The sequence below is a fragment of the Bos grunniens genome, chromosome 27, assembly GCF_055505025.1.
Source record: "Bos grunniens cultivar Pamir isolate PY7600 chromosome 27, Bosgru_T2T1.0, whole genome shotgun sequence".
Lineage (NCBI taxonomy): Eukaryota > Metazoa > Chordata > Mammalia > Artiodactyla > Bovidae > Bos > Bos grunniens.
The window spans coordinates 8,451,789-8,471,053 of record NC_141191.1 but is presented as its reverse complement, the minus strand read 5'-3'; the positions used below and the strand labels follow the sequence as shown (position 1 = coordinate 8,471,053).

The 19,265-nt window shown below is 49.3% G+C and overlaps 1 protein-coding gene and 1 pseudogene across 2 annotated transcripts in view; both read right to left on the bottom strand.

Moving 5' to 3' along the window:
* Nucleotides 1-18,877, bottom strand: part of LOC147343488 (protein FAM90A5-like) — a 48,854-nt pseudogene extending 29,977 nt beyond the window's left edge. The window contains exon 1 of the transcript XR_015156032.1: nucleotides 18,563-18,877. The product of XR_015156032.1 is annotated as a protein FAM90A5-like (transcript). The remainder of the gene's footprint in view (nucleotides 1-18,562) is intronic.
* LOC147343489 (beta-defensin 1-like) lies at nucleotides 1,201-9,934 on the bottom strand. Its single transcript, XM_086379813.1, has 2 exons — nucleotides 9,724-9,934; nucleotides 1,201-1,444 (listed from the first exon to the last, which is right to left on the bottom strand). The coding sequence occupies exons 1-2, from the start codon at nucleotides 9,782-9,784 to the stop codon at nucleotides 1,296-1,298; spliced, it is 210 nt and encodes a 69-aa protein (XP_086235939.1). The 5' UTR covers nucleotides 9,785-9,934; the 3' UTR covers nucleotides 1,201-1,295.
* Nucleotides 18,878-19,265: the final 388 nt, after the last annotated feature.

The window sequence follows — 19,265 nt, the reverse complement described above, 5'->3', positions numbered from 1 at the left end:
AGTACAGTGTGTACCTGTACATCCTCCCTCCGGATCCACCATTTGTAATCGCTTTGCAAATTTAATTTGCTTTGAGCAATTACAGAGGAAGTTGCCAGCTTTGTGACATTTCAGCCAGCCCTAAATGCTTCAGCTCGTACCTCCTAGGAACAGGCCATTCTTCAGCAAAATGTCAGTGCAGGAAACAACTCAGATGGAAATCTCTTAGATACTGCTCTGAGGAGGGGCACTGGTCATGGCTTTTCCACTGGACAACAGTCATGTTTTGCATCTTCAATATATATGTTCTCCATGCAAACTCTGCATACATTTTACACAAATATACATGTATTTTGTGAAAACAAAATTCTTCAAAAGTACTTAACAGGAAGCCACTGCCTTTCAATGTTTTTCACATTCACCTCTGCTCCTTCTCTGAATGACATGCTTACCCCTCTTATTCTCACTTATCAACTTTAAACACCATCTGTTGTCTCATAAACCACAAGGACTTAGTTGATACTACCCACTCCCCTAACCACTGCACTACCAGGGAATTCCCCCACATTTTTATACTGCTTGATTTTTTTGTGTGCTTGTGACTGATCAAAGTGGAATGTGGACTTGTTCTTGCCCGAAAAGGGAAGGCAACCCTCTTTCTCCCAGCAGTGGGTGTCTACAGGCCTTGTGGTGCAGAGATGACAAAAGGCAGGGGCAGTGGTCCTGGAGAATGCTTCTGTGAGTGATGTGTAAGTAGATCATGTGACGGTGCCGGAGTTAGAAATGGTCCTCCAGGAACCAGCTATTAGGCCTCCTTACTCAGGATAGTTTTATGGTCCTAATGAAAGTTCTCAAATGCTAAGGTTAACAAACCCATAGCCCACTGTCCCGACCCAGGGAGGAGGAGGGGCAGCAGTTCTGGGCTCAGTAGATGGACAGGCTGCTGAGATTGCTGGGTCTGGGGATTGGCTTCTGCTACGAATGAGGGGGGCCTGAGGCTCTGACATTTATCACGTGCTCTCGGTCTCACCTGGACCCCCTGCATTGCTCACCTGTAGATCTGGTGATGAAGCAGAGTGGAGGTGGCAGGGCTCATGGCCTCGTCAGCATCCCCCAGTCCCATACTCAGTGGGCTTTGCGGCCTGGCATGTCTGCCCTTTTGAACTTCAAACTTTCTTAATCTCTTCCAAAAGGAGACACAAGACTCATTCTAGTCTCAAAGGCCGTCCTCCTCACAAAATCCTTTTATTAAAACAATGGTTACAAATACTCCACGTGGCTCCTGAGTGCCCTCTGCCGTCGCTCCCAGCTCAGAGTCAACGGATGCAGCACTTGGCTTTGCCCCTGTAGCAGGTGCCTTCGACCCTGTTGTAGAGGGGGCAGGGCGATAGGTTGCAGGTCCCCCCTTTCCTGGCACATATGTAGCTGTCAGACTGCTGGCCGAGAGCCATAAGCTGGCCGGCACCTGAGAGAAGGGAAAAGCAACCATGTCAGACTCCTGGCTTGCGGCCACAGGGATTTCAGGATAAAGCAGGACAGACAGCCCTTTGCATAGCACATCACAGGGGTTTCCCTTGCAAGAGCTTCACACCAAGATGACCTGTGGAGCTACTCATGAAACACGGCATCTGAAGAGCCCCCTCAATGCTGGTGGGTTATGGTGTCTCCACACTTAGTGAGCCCTCATTTTTTGGCATTATCTTTGAAGATTTAGTACATTGTAGGGCCAAAAAGGAATAGCAACATATCTTATCAGAGTGCTTTGGTTACGTTCCTTATTATAGAATAAGTCTGTGTGATTTTTAGCAAAGCACTCAAACATTCTGAACCCCAGTTCTCAAATTTAAAATTAAGGAGACTAGATTATGTGATCTCAATCATTTTCAAGATTCTGAGGCTGGTCATCTTTCTTTTGGTTGGGAAATAGCACTTTTATGGTTACTTTTTTTTAAATTTAAACTTTTTATTTTATATTGGAGTATAACTGATTAACAATGTTGTGATAATTTCAGGCGGATGCAAAGGAACACACCCATACATGTACATGTTTCCATTCTCCCCCAAATGCTCCTCCCATCCAGGCTGGCATGTAACATTGGGCAGAGTTCCATGTGCTATACAATACGTCCTTGTTGGATGTATAGTACTTATGTATACCATTTTATATAAACCGTTTTATATGTAGCAGTGTGTACATGTCCATCCTATTATGGCTGCATTTAATTCTCCAAGAAATGTATTACTTTTTCCTAACTGACAGAGGAATAGAGATTAAATGTTCTCATTATCTAATCAGTCAATGGTTATATTATGTTAAAAGATGCAGGAAAATATTGGAAAAAATTCAACATTGATTCATGATTGAAAAAAAGAAAGAAAGAACTCCAATAAATAAGGACCTGGAGGAAACTTCCTTAACCTGATAAAGAGTACTTACAGAAGCCTACAGCACACTGTACACTTAATGGTCAAGCACTGAAACATTCCATGAGATGGCAATCAGACGAGCATAACTGCTAGTCATTATCATTCCACATTGTACTTGAGGCACTAGTTAGGGGAATAAGATAAGAAAGAAAGAAACAAAAGGTAGAAGTGTTGGAAAGGAAGATAAAAATCTGTCTCTATTTGCAGATATTATGATTATATGTAGGCAGTCTAAAAGGAATTAACAGGAAAGCTTAGCAAATTTGCTGTCCATGAGATCAATATACAGAAAGAAAAAAAAGAATTTTACTTCTGCAATCAACAGGAAAAAAAAAAAAAAGAAATAAATAAAAACACCTTATAGAAGAGCATAAAACATGCCTTGTTACAAATCTAAAAACTAATGTGCAATATCTCTATCTGTAAAGAATATAGTATTTTTTTTTTGTAATTTAAAGAGGCCGTCAATAAGTAGAAATGCTATGCTTAAACATTGGAGGATTAATTATTTTTAAACTTTTAATTTTCCCCCAATTAAGCGACTTCACTTTCAATTTCATGCATTGGAGAAGGAAATGGCAACCACTCCAGTATTCTTGCCTGGAAAATCCCCGGGACGGGGGAGCCTGGTGGGCTGTCATCTATGGGGTCGCACAGAGTGGGACATGACTGAAGCAACTTAGCAGCAGCAGCAGCAGCAAGCTGCAGTGCTAGCCCAAAACCATGAAAATCCCAGGAGATTCTTGCAGTGAAACTTGAAGAGCTGATTCTAAAATTTTTGTGGTAATTCAAAGGACCAAGAATAGCTAAGGCAGTCTTAGCAAAAAAGGCAGGAGAATTTGCTTTACTGGACTTTGAGACTAATTATAGAATGCAATGGCAACCCACTCCAGTATTCTTGCCTCGAAAATCCCATAGATGGAAGAGCCTGGTTAGGCTGCAGTCCACAGGGTAGCTAAGAGTCGGGCACGACTGAACGACTTCACTTTCACCTTTCATGCATTGGAGAAGGAAATGGTAACCCACTCCAGTTTTCTTGCCTGGAGAGTCCCAGGGACAGAGGAGCCTAGTGGGCTGCTGTCTGTGGGGTTGCACAGAGTCAGACATGACTGAGGTGACTTAGCAGCAGCATAAAGCCACTGTAATTAGACCAGATGGTGAGGATACAAACATACCAACTGAACAGGGCAGACGAATATACAAACAGAATAGCAGAAGATGCCCAAGGAGATCCATGCAGATACTGAAAGTTGAACAACAGTGGCTCAGCATAACAGTGGAGGAAAATGGTCTTCTCCATGCTTGGTTCTGGAACAATTAAATATTCATAATGGAAAAAATAAACCCTTTACCCTTAGTCACAGCATACGTGCACATTAAAAATCACTGCCAGATGATTATAAACCTAGATGTAAAAGGAAAATCAATAAGCCCTCAGAAGACAACACTGAATATTCTTCATGCCTTTGGGCTAGAAAAAGATTTCTTAAGGCACCAAAGTACTAACACTAAAGGAAAAAATATGACACCCTTAACCACCTTAAAATAATGTGGAAAATTCCGAGAGTGAAAAACTAAGGCACAAGGTGAGGGAAGATATTTGTCATGCTTACAGCTGACAGGGCTGCTATGTAGAATCTATAAAAAACTACTCCAGATTACAGGGCCTGTCCTCCGACCAGCCTCCACACCCAGAAGACCAATCACTTAAAAGAGCCATGTCTGGGGCACCCCTGGTGGGCCAGTGGCTAAGAATCTGCCTTGCAATGCAAGAGACATGGGTTTGATCCCTGGCCCAGGAAGATCCCACATGCCTCAGAACAACTGAGCCCCATGTGCCACACTACTGAGCCTGTGCTCTAGAGCGTGGGATCCGCAACTACCGAAGCCCACGTTCTGGAAATCCCGTGCTCATCCCCAACAAGAGAAGCCACAACAACAAGAAGCCTGTACACGCAACAAAGAGCAGCCCCCGCTGCATAGCTAGAGAAGGTCCTCACATCAACGAAGACCCAGCACAGCCAAAATGAAGAAATAGATCCTTACAAAGAAGAAGCCATGTTTGATTCTGTGACTCTCTGGTTTGAAAGCCTCTGGGGCCCACCTGAACACCGATGGGGTCTCCTGCTGCCTCAGGCCTTATTGACCTGTGCTTCCCTACATCCCTGGCTCCTCTCCTGAGCCCTCACCCTGGTCCCAGCACACTTTGTGCCTTGACAGCCCTGCAGAGTTGGAGCTGATGGCCTGGGTTTGACAGAGTCGCTGCTCTGTCTGTTACCAATCATGTGACTTTAGCCAAGTTATTAAACCACAGAATGGGGGTAATGATTCTTCCTCCCCATAGTGGAGCTGGGAGGACTAGAGTAAGAGTGAGAGCTCTGTTTTGTTTTGTTTTTTTTTTTTCCTCCTTCAATGCAGGAGACCAGGGTTCAATCCCTGGGTAGAGGAAGATCCCCTGGAGAAGGAAATGGCGCCCTACTCCAGTATTCTTGCCTGGGAAATCCTATGGATGGAGGAGCCTGGCAGGCTACAGTCCGTGGGGTCACAAAGAGTCGGACACGACTGAGCGGCTCGCCTACCTCCTGGGCTTTGATCCCAGCTCTCCTTCCATGTGGTTTGTCCTTGCCCCCTCTCGTTTTGACAGAGGCAGATGAAGAGACAAAACAGGTGATGAAATAATTAATCCCACTAGGGGACTGCAAGCAGAAAAATATGGGAGACCCCTGTAAGTTAGTGATCACTTGAGAGCAGGCTTGCTTAACCATAAAACCAAGCAGGCTTCAGTTCAGTTCAGTTCAGTTCAGTCGCTCAGTCGTGTCTGACTCTTTGCAACCCCATGAATCGCAACATGCCAGGCCTTCCTGTCCATCACCAACTCTGGAGTTCACTCAGACTCACATCCATCGAGTCAGTGATGCCATCCAGCCATCTCATCCTCTGTCGTCCCCTTCTCCTCCTGCCCCCAATCCCTCCCAGCATCAGAGTCTTTTCCAATGAGTCAACTCTTCACGTGAGGTGGCCAAAGTACTGGAGTTTCAGCTTCAGTATCATTCCTTCCAAAGAAATCCCAGGGCTGATCTTCAGAATGTACTGGTTGGATCTCCTTGCAGTCCAAGGGACTCTCAAGAGTCTTCTCCAATACCACAGGTCATAAGCATCAATTCTTCGGTGCTTGCTTAGCAACAAAACCATGCAGCAGAGGCACAAGGCATGGCTCAAAACAGTAAAACAACAGTGGCATGAGACCCACGTCTGCCCAGTGAGCTCAGTGAGTCAATGACCCCCAGACATGGTCTCTGCACACATAGTAAAATTAATTTGTGGACCTAGCTTGACCAAGAAGGGACGAGAAAATGCCCCTGCTCAACCTGGAGGAGGAGCAATGTTGGAAGCATGATGTCCACCTAAGAAAGTCAAAGAAGTTCTTCTCCCCCTCCCCACTTTTCCATTGCTTATAAATGAAGGCAGTAAGTTTTTGGGGTGCATCACCTCATTGTCTGCCCACTTTTAAAACTCACAAATGTCATATTCTAATAAATCACTTCTATCACTTTGGAAATGGCAACCCACTCCAGTGTTCTTGCCTGGAGAATCCCAGGGATGGTGGAGCCTGGTGGGCTGCCATCTATGGGGTCGCACAGAGTCAGACACGACTGAAGCGACTTAGCAGCAGCAGCAGCATCACTTTGCCTGTCATTGAATTCTTTTCTGGGCTAAGAGATAAAGAACTTTGGTACCAGAGCTCTTCAGAAACACCCCTGGCCAAAAATGACTCCAAACAGTTTCACTTTCAATGGTTTAATTAAGTTGGGGCTGAAAATCCAGATTCCCACCTCGGCCAGGCAGATAACACAGCTCCGTGAAATGGGCTGAGGTGAGGCCATAGGGACTGGTGGGGTGTTTGGGGTCCTGAGGAGTGCATCCTGTGTGAAGGCAAAGCCACTCTTGAGCCGCAGCTCACTGCTGCCATGCAGGAATCTGCCACATCTTTTGTGTCTTTAGGAGAAGATGGCACCCCACTCCAGTACTCTTGCCTGGAGAATTCCATGGATGGAGGAGCCTCGTGGGCTGCAGTCCATGGGGTCATGAAGAGTCGGACACGACTGAGCGACTTCACTTTCACTTTTCACGTTCATGCATTGGAGAAGGAAATGACAACCCACTCCAGTGTTCTTGCCTGGAGAATCCCAAGGACGGGGGAGCCTGGTGGGCTGCCATCTATGGGGTCGCACGGAGTTGGACATGACTGAATCGAATTAGCAGCAGCAGCAGCAGTAGCAGCAGCAACATGTACACACTGCTATATTTGATTTGGATAACCAAAGGGCTTCCCTGGTGGCTCAGCAGGTAAAGGATCTGCCTGCAATACAGGAGACACAGGAAACTTGGGTTCAACCCCTGGGTCAAGAAGATCTCCTGAGGAGGGCATGGCAACCCACTCTATTGTTCTTGCCTGGAGAATCCCATGGACAGAGGAGCCTGGCGAGCTACACTCCATGGCATCACAGAGACAGACATTGACTGAAGCCACTGAGAACACAGCGAAAAGGACCTACCAAATAGCACAGGGAACTCTGCTCAATATTATGTAACAACCTAAACTGGAAAAGATTTTGAAAAAAGAGTAGACACATGTATACGTACAACTGAATTATGTTGCTGTACACTTGAACATAACACATTTTTCATCAAGTATACTCCAATATAAAATTAAAAGTTAAATAAAATTTTAAAACATTTTTAAGGAAAGAAGATAAAAATCTGATTCTTTTGTGATATATCTTGACTTTTAATTGGGAGAGAGTTAAATATTATTTTGAAAGTTCCATGAACTCAAAAATGACTTTCATCATTCCCTCACTTCTCAGCATCCTCAACAAAGCCTTCCCAGCTCCTTGAGACCCTGTCAGCTCTCACCGTCACGTGTTCCCCTAGCATTGTGCTCTTAACAGCATTTCACAGCACAACTGTCATTGGCTAAGGAATTCTGTAATCGGTTTGCTTGTGCTCTGCTTCTCAAATGTGCAACCATGGATTCTGGGGCTGTTCCCTAATGCATCCCCTCATCCTGGGGCAATGCCTGCCTGCAGCATCTCTTCGCTGGATACTCCTTGAACAACAAGGACACAGCCTCAGCCTTTCTCAGCACCTCTGTTGGGCTCCTGTCCAGCTTCTGCAGGGACCTGGGTAGACTTGCCACTGTTACATTATTCCATGTTCACACAAAGACCATCCGTGTAAGCTAATAGTGGGCGACACAGGCCTTTTTCTCTGACCGGGATAAAAACTGCCCAAGAACACCAAGTCTTAGGATCTCCTGCAGTGACCACAAAGCGCTGGTTCCCCGGGGCCTCACAGGCCTCGATTCCCTACCTGTGAAACGACCCGGTCTGAGGGCTCTTCCAGAAAAGGAGTGAACCGACCCTGTAGGGGTTCGGGGTGGCTGAGCAGTGCCACCTCCCTCCCTGCACTAGCCCCAGGCCTCTGGCATTGGGACAGCCGGCTGGCAGGGCGGGTATTGCAGGGGCGGCTGCAGCAGCTGCAACAACCAGCACACAGCAACGAACACGCAACCACAAGGAGGGGAAACACCCCAGCTGGCAGCTGAGCACGGGGCACCTCAACCCTGGGACACAGGTTGGGGACCCTGGTGTGTTCTGATGCAGAAAACACCTGGGGTCTTCCTCCCCTCCAGAAGTTTTGCATCCCCCAGAAAACGTGGTATCAAGCTTGCCCTTCCCTGCAGCCCCTTTCCTGGTGTAAGCATCTCAGGGCTCAGAGGGGGTGCTCCATCTGCAGGGACCCTGCTGCTCAGGCCCCCCTAGCTCCAGCCCAGAGGTGGGGAGGACCTCACTCTGCCCCTTCTAGAAGAGGAGTTGGGCTCGGCGAGCAGTCCTGAAGGTCCCCATCCTGAGGCCCTCTTTGCTGCTGCTTCTGTGCAGACAGGGCTTGCCTGTCATCCAAGGGCAGTATCTAAGCCAGTCCAGTTTACGCTGGGCATGCCATCAGATCAGCTGCCATTTCTGGAAGGAGTGATTAGTAAGCACAGTTCCTCCTGCGTGTCCCCAGGAACACGCTTTTTCGAGGCTTTGGATGAGATGCCTGTAATCCTACTTAGATGTCACAGACTGAAAACAACTCTTCATGTTAATATAGTGGCTTTCAAACATTTTCAGTGTGAACTGAGCTGCGGTAAGAGACTTTGCACGGCTGTTCATGAACTCACGTGCTGTGAGATGAGTATGATAACAGCAGGACACTGCATGGATTCTCTGCCTCTCTTAAGGGTCCCGACTGGAAACATTAAAGCTCTGCATTGGAATACTTCGGAACCCAGCTGTCCAAGGGGAGCTCTGAGGAACCCCTGGAGTAAGTAAGGCACAACTGCACAATGATGTGCTGCCTTGGAGGAAAGCACAGCAGGGCTTGCAGAGAATTCCAGAGCTTAAGGCTCTTAGAGCCCTCTGCCGCAGCCCACTCACTCTGCCAATGTGGAAACTAACAGCCAGAAGAGGTGACTGGCTGGAGATGACCTGGGAGTGAGTGGCAGGGCTGGGATAAACTGTGTTCTTGATTCTTCTGGCAGGCAGGGGATCACCTTCTCTTACACCAGGGGCATTGCTGCTTTGACCCTGAGGAACTGGCATCCCCTGGCCTGACACAGAGCTCCCCTGCGGTGCACTGGGGAATGGGCCACCCTGGAGGATATGAGAGGATTTCTCAAGGAAGGTGGATCCCTGAGTGTCTGCACACGAGTCAAAGACTCCGGTGGAAGTGGTCTTGTGGGCAGGGCAGGTGGCACCTGCTTGCAGGAGAACATCTGGGAGGGTCCACCCTGGGCCCTGGCAAGAGACGGGGTGCACCTCTGGGCTGGCTGGGACACTGTGCCTCTCGGGGGTAAGGGGGCATCTTGCAGATGGAGTAGGGGTCCCCTTCACAGAGGATACTTTATGGAATCCCAAGACAGAGACAGGGCTTGGGTTGTGGGGGCTGCCTGGCACCTGACATCCCCGCCAAAGGCAGAGGGAAGGGAGCCCTGAGGGAGACATGAGAGTGAAACAGGAGGGCCCTCCTGCTGCTCAGCTGCCCTCAGGCTCCTGGGAGAACTAGCCCAGGGAGGCTCTAGGCAGGCAGGTGCACTCCTTGCACTCAGGATGGACTGGACCCCTCGGTCAGACCATCCCATGCCATCTGCCCCTGACAGGCTGCTTAGCCCTGGAGAGGCCTTCCTGCTGCCTTGGGTTTGGGTTGCAGAGAAGGTCAACCTCAGATGTGTCCCCGAGTTCCAGCCCCGGGCGCTGCAGGGTCCCGGCTCACCTGGGCCCAGCTGGGAGAGAAGCAGGCCGAGGGCCAGCAGCAGCAGGTGGAGGACCCTCATGGTGGCCGCCGGCGGCTGGAGGCCTGGGGAGGGAGGCTCAGGGGAGGCCGGGCTCCAGAGCCTCCAGAGGCAGCAGGGTCACCGCCTTTATAGGGCTGGAGGATTGCACAACCGCACACACCGATGTGAAGGGCGGCGTCCAAGGCCAGGGAGAGATTCGAATAAATAACCCTTCACGTCAAGCCCTGAGTTGTCGGGGAGTCACGTGGACACGCGTCTCCCTCCGGCTGCAGCTGGATCCCGCACTTGGCTTGCAGGCCTGGAGGTGGCTCCTCCGGCCTGCTCTGCTCTGGGTCCCCGCAGAGCTGCTCAGATAGAGTTCCTGAGACGGGAGTGCACGCTGGAACCCTTCCTGCCAGAGGCTCAGGGAGCCAGAGAGGTGGCCCCGGGGGCACTGAGTCAGGCGGCCGCCTGGCTGGCAGCCCGCATCAGGCCTTTAGCTGAGCTGCATTCTGCACGTGGTGCCCCGGACTTCACCCTGCTGCTGCTGCTGCTGCTAGGTTGCTTCAGTTGTGTTCGACTCTGTGTGACCCCATAGATGGCAGCCCACCAGGCTCCCCTGTCCCTGGGATTCTCCAGGCAAGAACATTGGAGTGGGTTGCCATTTCCTTCTCCAATGCGTGAAAGTGAAGTCTCTCAGTCGTGTCCGACTCCCAGCGACCCCATGGACTACAGGCCACCAGGCTCCTCCATCCATGGGATTCTCCAGGCAGAAGTACTGGAGTGGGGTGCCACCACCTTCTCCGGGACTTCACCCTAGTCCCTCACAAAAGCCGGGCTGTTGCCTTTCCTCCAACCTTTAGGGATAGAATTTTCTTCCTGCCCAAGGTTGACTAATACTAGTCTTTCTAGTTTCTGGCTGGTGTTGCTTTTTTTAATCAAAATATCTCTCAAATCTTTTATAATCTATGAGCTTCTTCTGTCACTTAAACTTTTTTTTTTGTCAAGACAAATTTTTTGGACCAGTTTTAAGTGCACAGCAAAATTTAGGGGAAGGGACAGAGTTCATCGTATTCAAATATTTCTCCTTTCACTCACTGACTCAAGTGTGTATATGTGGTTTCTGTTATGTGCTGGGTGGTGTTTAGGGTCTTGAGGTGCAGTGAGGACCAAGATTTATGTTGGTTTCCTGCAATAGTCTAGTTGAGGAGATGGACCAGCAGATGGGCCGTTGCCATGGCACTGGATAGGTGCTCTGATTGGCAGCAAGTGAGGACCACGGAACAAGGCCGGGATCTGAGGAAGCCTGTGTGAGTTTGGCTTTGGTTTCTTCCTTAGGCAATAGGGAGGTCTGGGAAGATTTGAATCAGGAGAAATACACAAGCCAGTTGCCATTTTAGAAACCGTCTCAGGGAAGTGTGGGTGAAGAAAGGCAAGACTGGACTTGGGAGGAAAGGGGAGGAGCTGGTGGAGCAATGAGGGTCTTAACTAAGGTCGTGAAGTGGGGAAGAAAGGAGACATGGATTCAAGGGATGTTAAGAAGGAAAATTCTCCCAGACACTGGAGACAGATTGAGCTCGATTCCTGGCTCTGTCTAGGTAAAAGGTGATGCCCCAGACCAAGGTAGCATAACCAGGAGGAGGTGATTAGGGGAAATGGTGGTGAGTTGCATAAACATTTCCACGGAAGGAGTATCTCAGTTTGGGTTTCCCGAGATGCAGAATGTGAGCCCAGAACGTGGCTGAAGGTGGAGTGCTGGGAGAGTAAAGAGAGGGGAGAAGTGACTGGACAAGAAGGAAGTGGACAGGGAAGTGGACAGAGAAGTGTACCACCAGCCTGCGGTTCCCTTCCTCGTCAGCGGCAGGGCTCCAGGCTCCCACTTGTCTGCGGAGCTGCGGGGCCTGTGGAGCTGCTGGGCCTGGCACCGCAGCCGGGACAACCTCTTGGCTGGACTTGCCCCATCTGTGAACCAGGGAGATTCAGACAGAGCCCGTCAGGTCGGCACAGCTGGCATGTGTGGTGTTTACACAGATCAGGGGAGGGACTGGCGGTGCACCTGTGTGTGGCGCTCCTGAGAGTAAGAACAGCCATTTTCACTGACAGCTCACGGGCCCCGGGCCAGCCCACGTGCCCTGCGTGACTACTGAGCATGGAGCACTCTGCAGCAGAGATGGACTCGACTGCATTTCAACGATATTTATGACATAACCACCATGTGCTGAGCGCCGCAGGAGGGAAGAAGGCGCCCTGCTCCTGGGGGCTGGCGGCTCCTGTGGATGAGCCTCTCTCTTGTTTGCCAGGCACCTCCTCTGAGAAGTCCTCCCTGACCTTCCCTAGTCCTAAAAGTGGCTGGTACTTCTGGGTTTCCCCTTTTACAGCCTCCTTCCTGTCATGTTCTTGGCATGCTGGCTGCTTCCCCCGACATCAGTGAGATCTGAGGGAGAGGCCGCATGGAGACCCCCATCATCTCCCCTCCCAGGAGAGTCTGCTGTCGGTATAGATGACCAGTCGCTGGAGGAAATGAATGAAATGAGTGCTGCCATGGACTGAATGGTGTCCCCCAGTTGCCCATGTTGAAGTCCTGTGTTTGGAGATGGGGCCTTTAAGGAGGTAATTAAGGGTGAAAGAAGTCACAAGGCCCCATCCCTGTAGGACGGGTAGTCTTATAAGCAGAGGAAGAGATTCATTGCTTTCTTTGCCATATGAGCACACGATGAGAAGGCCGCTTCCAGAACCATGAGACAGGAGCTTCTGCCCTTCAGGCTCCCAGCCTGTGTGTTTCGTTACAGCAGCCATCCCGACTAACACACGTGTCTGCACCTCGGTTAACTCTCTGTCTCCTAGGACCCCAGAACTCCCGGGACTCCACTCCTGAGAGCTCCCCAAACTCTTGACACCCCAGCGATGGCCCTTCTCTAAATGCCACAGCCCACGTTTGTGAAAGGATTTCAATCTGAAATGGAACCAGAAGATATAAAATGGAAAATCTTATGCATATGCCCTCAGAAAAATAAAACTTCAGGACTAGAAACAGAATTTCTGTAAATGCTTGGTTCACAGAAAAGTGATAATATTACAGTTTTCTTAAACGAGAGGGCCTTGGTCATAGGTTGCCTCATATCAGCCTTGGAAGGTTTGCTTACGGTTCCAGAGGTGAGAAAAAGAAATGACCTGGGTTAGGCTCATCTGAGCTTTGTTTGCCTGCCTGGGCTGGTTTTGTCTGCTCAGGGAACTTTCAGGCCTAGTCTTTGTACTTTTTTAAACTGATTTTTAATTTAATAGACTAACTGGACTCTCCCTTCTTTACATTTCCTGGCCATAAATATAGCCTACTCCACACCTTTGACTGACTCACTTATGGCTTCTACAGTTTGTGTGCCCTGATGCAATTACTGCTGTTCCTGAATAAACTCACCTTTTCGGCAATTTTGCGCTCGCCTCAGTTTACCTCTTCACGTGGTCCACGGTAGCTATTTCCACTCTGCTCTGCTGTGTCTGAAAACAGACTCAAGGCCTTGTTTATAGTTTGGGGCCATGTCAGGAGGGCCTGCATCCCTCACTGCTTTCCAGAGGGTGGAGATCATTAACACTCTTTGCCTGAGAAAGCTCGGGTCAGGGTCTTTTCAGGGAGAAACTTCAGATTTAAGCACATTTGTGTGGGGTAAAAGAAAAAGGAAATCCACGTGCGTGCACATCCACATATGGAAACACAGGGGAAAGCCCAGAGACTAACAGAAAGTCACCGAGTGGAAGCAGTATTTGCTTCTGAGAAGGAGCAGGGGTTTGGAGGGACAGGCTGGGGAGAGACCCTCCGTGTTCCCATGGCAGGTCTGCATCCTGATTATTTGGTTAGTGGAGCTCACATGGTGGTCAGGGTTGGCACATGCCCCGGAACTCCCTGCACTTGCTCCTGTTCTCTCCCTGGTGCCTGACCTTGGCTGCAGCTGGCTGGGTCCTGTCCTCGTCTGCTGGTCTCCAGGGCACGTCTGCCTCACGGGCCGCGTGGCCAGCCGCTTCCCAGAGGCAAGAGTTGTTTGCATCAGGTGTTGATCACACCTCCCTCCTGAATCAGGGCTCAGGTGCCGCTGGGTGCAGATGACTTCAGGTGTCCCAGGCCACCTACCACCCTCACGTTCCCATCCAGCAAAAGAAGGCGGTGAATTCTATGGGGTTTTTTAGTGGCCAGTTTCCAAACGAGGCAGCCCATCAGAATCACCAGGGACACCTTCACGAAAAGCTCCTGCTTGAAAATTGCCTGCAGTGAAACTCTAGAATCTGTCTTTTATTTTGGGCTGTGCTGCACAGCTTTGAAGGATCATAATTCCCTGACCAGGGGCGGAACCCTTGCCTTGGCAGTGAAAGCACAGAGTCCTAACCACTGGATGCCAAGGAATTCCCTGGAATCTGCCTTTTCAACACGAAAAAGACTCAGGCGACGCCGTGGCTCTGTGCACAGAAGGCAGAGCTTCCTGCAGGTCTCGTGGCCTCCAGAGTTCCCGCCGGGCTGGCAGCGTGAAGGCAGCATTTGCTCTAAAGTTGTGGACTCACCAGGCCTCCAGTTTGGCTACTGGACAGGTGAGGGCCCTGTGCAGGCATCAGGATGGGAGGGGGGTCGCCTGGCCCCCCCCCACACACCCCCGCCTCCACCCAGGATCCACCTGCAGACGTCACCATCTGGCTTCCTTGCAAAGTACTCAGAACTAAAGGAGGTTTTATTTTTTAACAGCATCGACAGTGAATGTGTCAGAAAGGTAATGGAGCAGCTGTCTTATCAGGAGAAAAGGGGGTGCACTGCCCCCAGCACCCCATCCCCACACACCTGCCTCCCCATTTATCAAGCCCATGGAAGGCCAGGGTGGGTATTAACCCTGGGTGCTGGGTCCTGTGTAAATCATTACATGCCCGCAGTCAGTGCTCTGGCTCTGAGCCAAACTTTTTTTTTTTCCTCCTTATTTAACAAATATCACAATATCTGCCTGTGCCAGACGTTATGCCTGAGCATAAGGAACACCTTGCTGGTCCTGACAGCCCTCATATTATGTGTTGCTCATCCGTAGACAGAGATGGAAAAACGACCAAATTCTTGTTATTTGAACATATATGTCCAGATTCCTCATGCACCACCTGCTTGTTACCCAGGAACTTTCTCATCACGGGAAACTGCTTGTATTTTCTCCAGACAGATGCTGCTGTGTGCTCACTGCCATTCTAGAAAACCAAGAGGCCTCTACAACAGGGGCCCAACAGGAGTCCTCAGCAAGTCCCTTCCTGGGCCTTGGTTTCTTGCTTATTAAGAATGAGTTTATAAAATAGAAAACAAATTTATGGTTACCAAAGAGGAAGGAGGGAAGAATAAATTAAGAGTTTGAAATTAACATATAGAAACTACTATATATAATAGATAACCAACAAGGACCTACTGTACAGTACAAAGAACTATACTTAATATTATATAATAAGCTATGAGAATGTAAAAAATGATTATGCTGTTGCTGTTGCTGCTGCTGCTGCTGCTAAGTTGCTTCAGTCGTGTCCGACTCTGTGCGACCCCAGAGATGGCAGCCCATCAGGCTCCCCCATCCCTGGGATTCTCCATGCAAGAACACTGCAGTGGGTTGCCATTTCCTTCTCCAATGCATGAAAGTGAAAAGTGAAAGTGAAGTCGCTCAGTCGTGTCTGACTCCTACCGACCCCATGGACTGCAGCCTACCAGGCTGCTCCATCCATGGGATTTTCCAGGCAAGAGTACTGGAGTGGGGTGCCATTGCCTTCTCCAAAAAATGATTATATATAATTACATATGTAAATATAATTGAATCACTTTACTGTTCACCTGGAACTACCACAACACTGTCAATCAACTATATTTCAATAAACATTTTGAAATAAATAAAGGAATTTATTTAGGATAATAAAAGAATGGGTTTATAAGATAAACAAGGCCTTTCTGTATACCACAGAAAACTATGTTCAATATCTTATAATAACCTATAATGGAAAAGAATCTGAAAAAGAATATATACATACATATGCATATGGGGCTTCCCAGGTGGCACAGTGGTAAAGAATCCACTTGCTAATACAGCCCCAGGAGAGCTCATTTCCATCCCTGGGTTGGGAAGATCCCCTGGAGGAGGAAATAGCCACCAACTCCAGTACTCTTGCCTGGAGAACCCCACAGACAGAGGAGCCTGGTGGGCCACAGTCCATGGGGTCACCGAGATGGACACGACTGAGTAAGCACACACAGTGCACCCACACACAAGCATTTAAAACGGAATCACTGCTGTTTTAGGGAAATGAAAACAGAGTCTTGTTTGGGCTTCAGAAGTAGGAGAGCAGGCCTCCGACTGATGTCTGGTCTGCCTGGACTACGTGCCTGCTCGCAAACACACCAGTTGTCATCAGCAAGTCAAGAAGCACGTTCCCTAAGAAAGGGAGTGGGTCTTGGAATTTTCTCAAGCCCCTGGAGATCTGTCCACCCCCCAGGGTCCAGAAAAAAACTCACAAGATGAAACAAACAGCCTTGTAAAGGTTAAATTTAAGCCAGAGCTGCATTTTTGTGGGCAAACTGATGATGGTATCAGTTGGAGGCCTGGGATTATAATTGGGAGCACCCAAAACTGCCTTCTGAAGCCTCGCCCTTGGGGTGGATGCACCACGGCATTCTGAGTCCACTGAGGTTTTCCTCCAGGCAGCCCTGATGTTTCCTCTCCCCCCTCAGAGCTTGTGTTTCCAGAAAAGCTCGATGGGCTGGTTGGACCTGGCATCCCCCTGCCACCACCCCATTCCTGACCAGGGGGATGTTCGGAAATGTCTGGGGAAATTCCTGGTGTTTTTCCTAACCAAGGTGAGGTGGCCATGGCATCTGGTACATGGAGGCTGAGAGGATGGCTAAGTATCTGAGTATCATCCAGCGCAGGAAACAACCCTCTGGACCAAGGACTGTCCTCCCAAAGGTCCCGCGGTGCCAAGGCTGAGAACCTAGGTGAGAGATGGTCAGACCTTTCTGCCCTACTGCTTATCATTCTGCTCCTGTTGTTGCTATGACCAAAACACCTGCTGTGGGCCTGGGTTCCAGGAATGAGTATTTATCGTGAAATCAGTGGGAAAAATTGGTATGTTGTGGGCTTGATCTTATTAAAGATAATTGGCAGGAGAGTGGACCACGCTCGGGTTACTCATCAGGCAACAACTGCAGAGCCTCTAGTCCTGGGCGGGGCCGTGCGGTGATCCAGCCCTGCAGTCTGACACCCGCGAGTGGTGAGCGGGGGTGACAGGGGGGTGGGGGGGCGGAAATCAGGGTCTGCGCAGGACTGAGCGAGATACGGGCCGGGGATGCCCTGCTCTGCTCCGAAGTTCTGAGTCATCACCAGTTTCACAAGCAATCCCAGGGGGAGGCACTCCAGGGCAGGCACAAGAAGCTTTCTGTTAAGAATAAATGTGCCCTAAATTGCTCTTAAATAGCCAACACCATTTTGAGTTGTTGGAGGTTTCAGTTTCCCAGTGCACTTGGATCTAAATATCACCGGTCCCTTATGGGGTGCTCCGTTCCTCCCACAGGGTGACTGCTTGTCTGCTGTGTGTCTGGGACCCTCTTCCTCTGGGGTCAGCCATGGTAGATGTGCTGGTCTCTCCAAAGGCACCATCACCCTGTCTCTTCACACGTGGGCCTAGGTCGGCTTGCCACCTTAGAGAGCTAGTGTGAGACTTGGGGCTGGAACTCTGGAGACTGTGACTCTAGGAAGATGGGGGACCTTCTCAGACTCCCATGAATGAGGCCTCTCACACCCCCAAGTCCAGGCTTGCAAAGGAGCTGAGGCTGGGGTCGTGGGCTACAGCCCAGCTGGGGACACCCCTGCAGGGCCCGCTGTTTGGACAGGTGCTGACTCTGTCTCTCTGATTCGACTCAGACAATTCAAGGACTGCTGGGTCCTTGATGCTAGAACTTTTACTTCAGTGGATGAGGGGGAGATGGACAAGAAATACAAACAGTACACACATGTGTGTGAGTGTTTGTATGAACCAATCAGCTCATGAGGAAAAGGAGGCAGCAGAAAGGATGAAGGGGGTAGTTCAGAGGGCGGGTGGGGGGAAGTGTCTGAGGAGGGAGCCTGAGGCCTGCACAGGATGAGGCAGCAGCTCTGTGCGCGCCTGGGGGCAAGAGTCCTCTGGTTACTAGTTCCCAGTGAGGCATGCGCTCCCCCGGGGAGTTACACACAGGTGCACACACATGCCTGCACGTGCACATGCACACACACACACCACACAGACATGCACCACACATTTTACAAGAGGTAGAAATAAAATTGTCCAGACTGTTATCCCTTGACTCTTTCTGGTACAATTCAGCCAGTGTTTTCTGAGCTTCTGTGGTGCGCCTGAGAGTTGGTCACTGAACGAAAGTGTCTCAGGAGCAGGAACACGGTTTCAGAAACAGCTCTGCTACTTCTCCGTCTTCAGGTGAAGGACTTGCCAACAGACCTTAGGTTTGCTGATGGCTTAAAAGGCCACATCAAGCTCAAATAAACTAAGTGATTTAGAAAACTTTGTTTACCCAAAAAAAAAAAAAAAAAACAGAAGCCAAATCCAGAAAACACATCTTACGGATTTTATGCAGGCAGGTGGAAAAGCAAAATGATGACATAGTTTGAAATTTTCTTTTTAAAGAAGGTAAAAAGAGCAGAAGCCTAGAAACTCTCAAGACAGGTTGTTTAGTGACGAAACCTGCCTTGTGCTCTGGAATCATGTATGTGTGCTTATGTATATGGTCCTCAGATCAGAGAAACAAGTCAGCCTGACATCACTTTCCAGAGTTAATAATGGCATTTTTCTTACCTTAAATGAACGATTCCTCTTTCCTCAATGGCCAAGAGTTGCACTCTCCCCTTCAGCTCCCTGAGAGGTGACGCTGGCCTGTCCGAAGTGGCAGAAGGACCCACTCCTTCCTCCTCTCTGAAAGGAGGTGGGGTCCCCTCTCCCTTCAGGAAAATCTGCATTATTTTACTAGAGATGCAGCCTCATCAAGACCAGTGTGGTAAATTTGAGATGATGATTTTTACAATTTGAGAATCTCAAAGATCATGAACAGCTGTCACTGCATGTGAATCACAGGAAAAGTGCTGTTGGAAACGTTTAATCAGCGACACTTCACTTTTCTCTGAGTTAAAAAGCAATTTTAGTCACAGTATTTTACAACTGCCCATTGGCCAGCCAGAACTGCTTATTCCTGGTTCAGGCAATGTTCTCAACGACCTTAACACTTTCAGGTGATAAAGTCATGAGACCAAAGGGCAGAGAGGAAAGTTACACACTTGCAGGACAGAGTTCTGCAGACCCTGACGGCATGTGCCACAAGTTACCTGCCCAGCAGCAAACAGGGATCACTGAACAGCTTCTGACGGAGGTAGAATGCTCACATCCTAAGTTCCTTCAAAGAAAGTCCATATGTACGAAGTGCAGACCCAGAGTCTGTTTCTTTCATGGAAGAATAATCTGCATGCAACCATTGCTTGTTGGAACTGAGGAAGGGATGAAGACA

What these genes read in the sequence shown, in the direction of transcription:
- LOC147343489 (XM_086379813.1), bottom strand. Translation starts at nt 9,784, where the DNA reads ATGAGGGTCCTCCACCTGCTGCTGCTGGCCCTCGGCCTGCTTCTCTCC. An exon ending in TCTCTCCCAGCTGGGCCCAG is followed by an intron (nt 1,445 to 9,723) that starts GTGAGCCGGGAC and finishes CCCTTCTCTCAG; the next exon opens with GTGCCGGCCAGCTTATGGCT.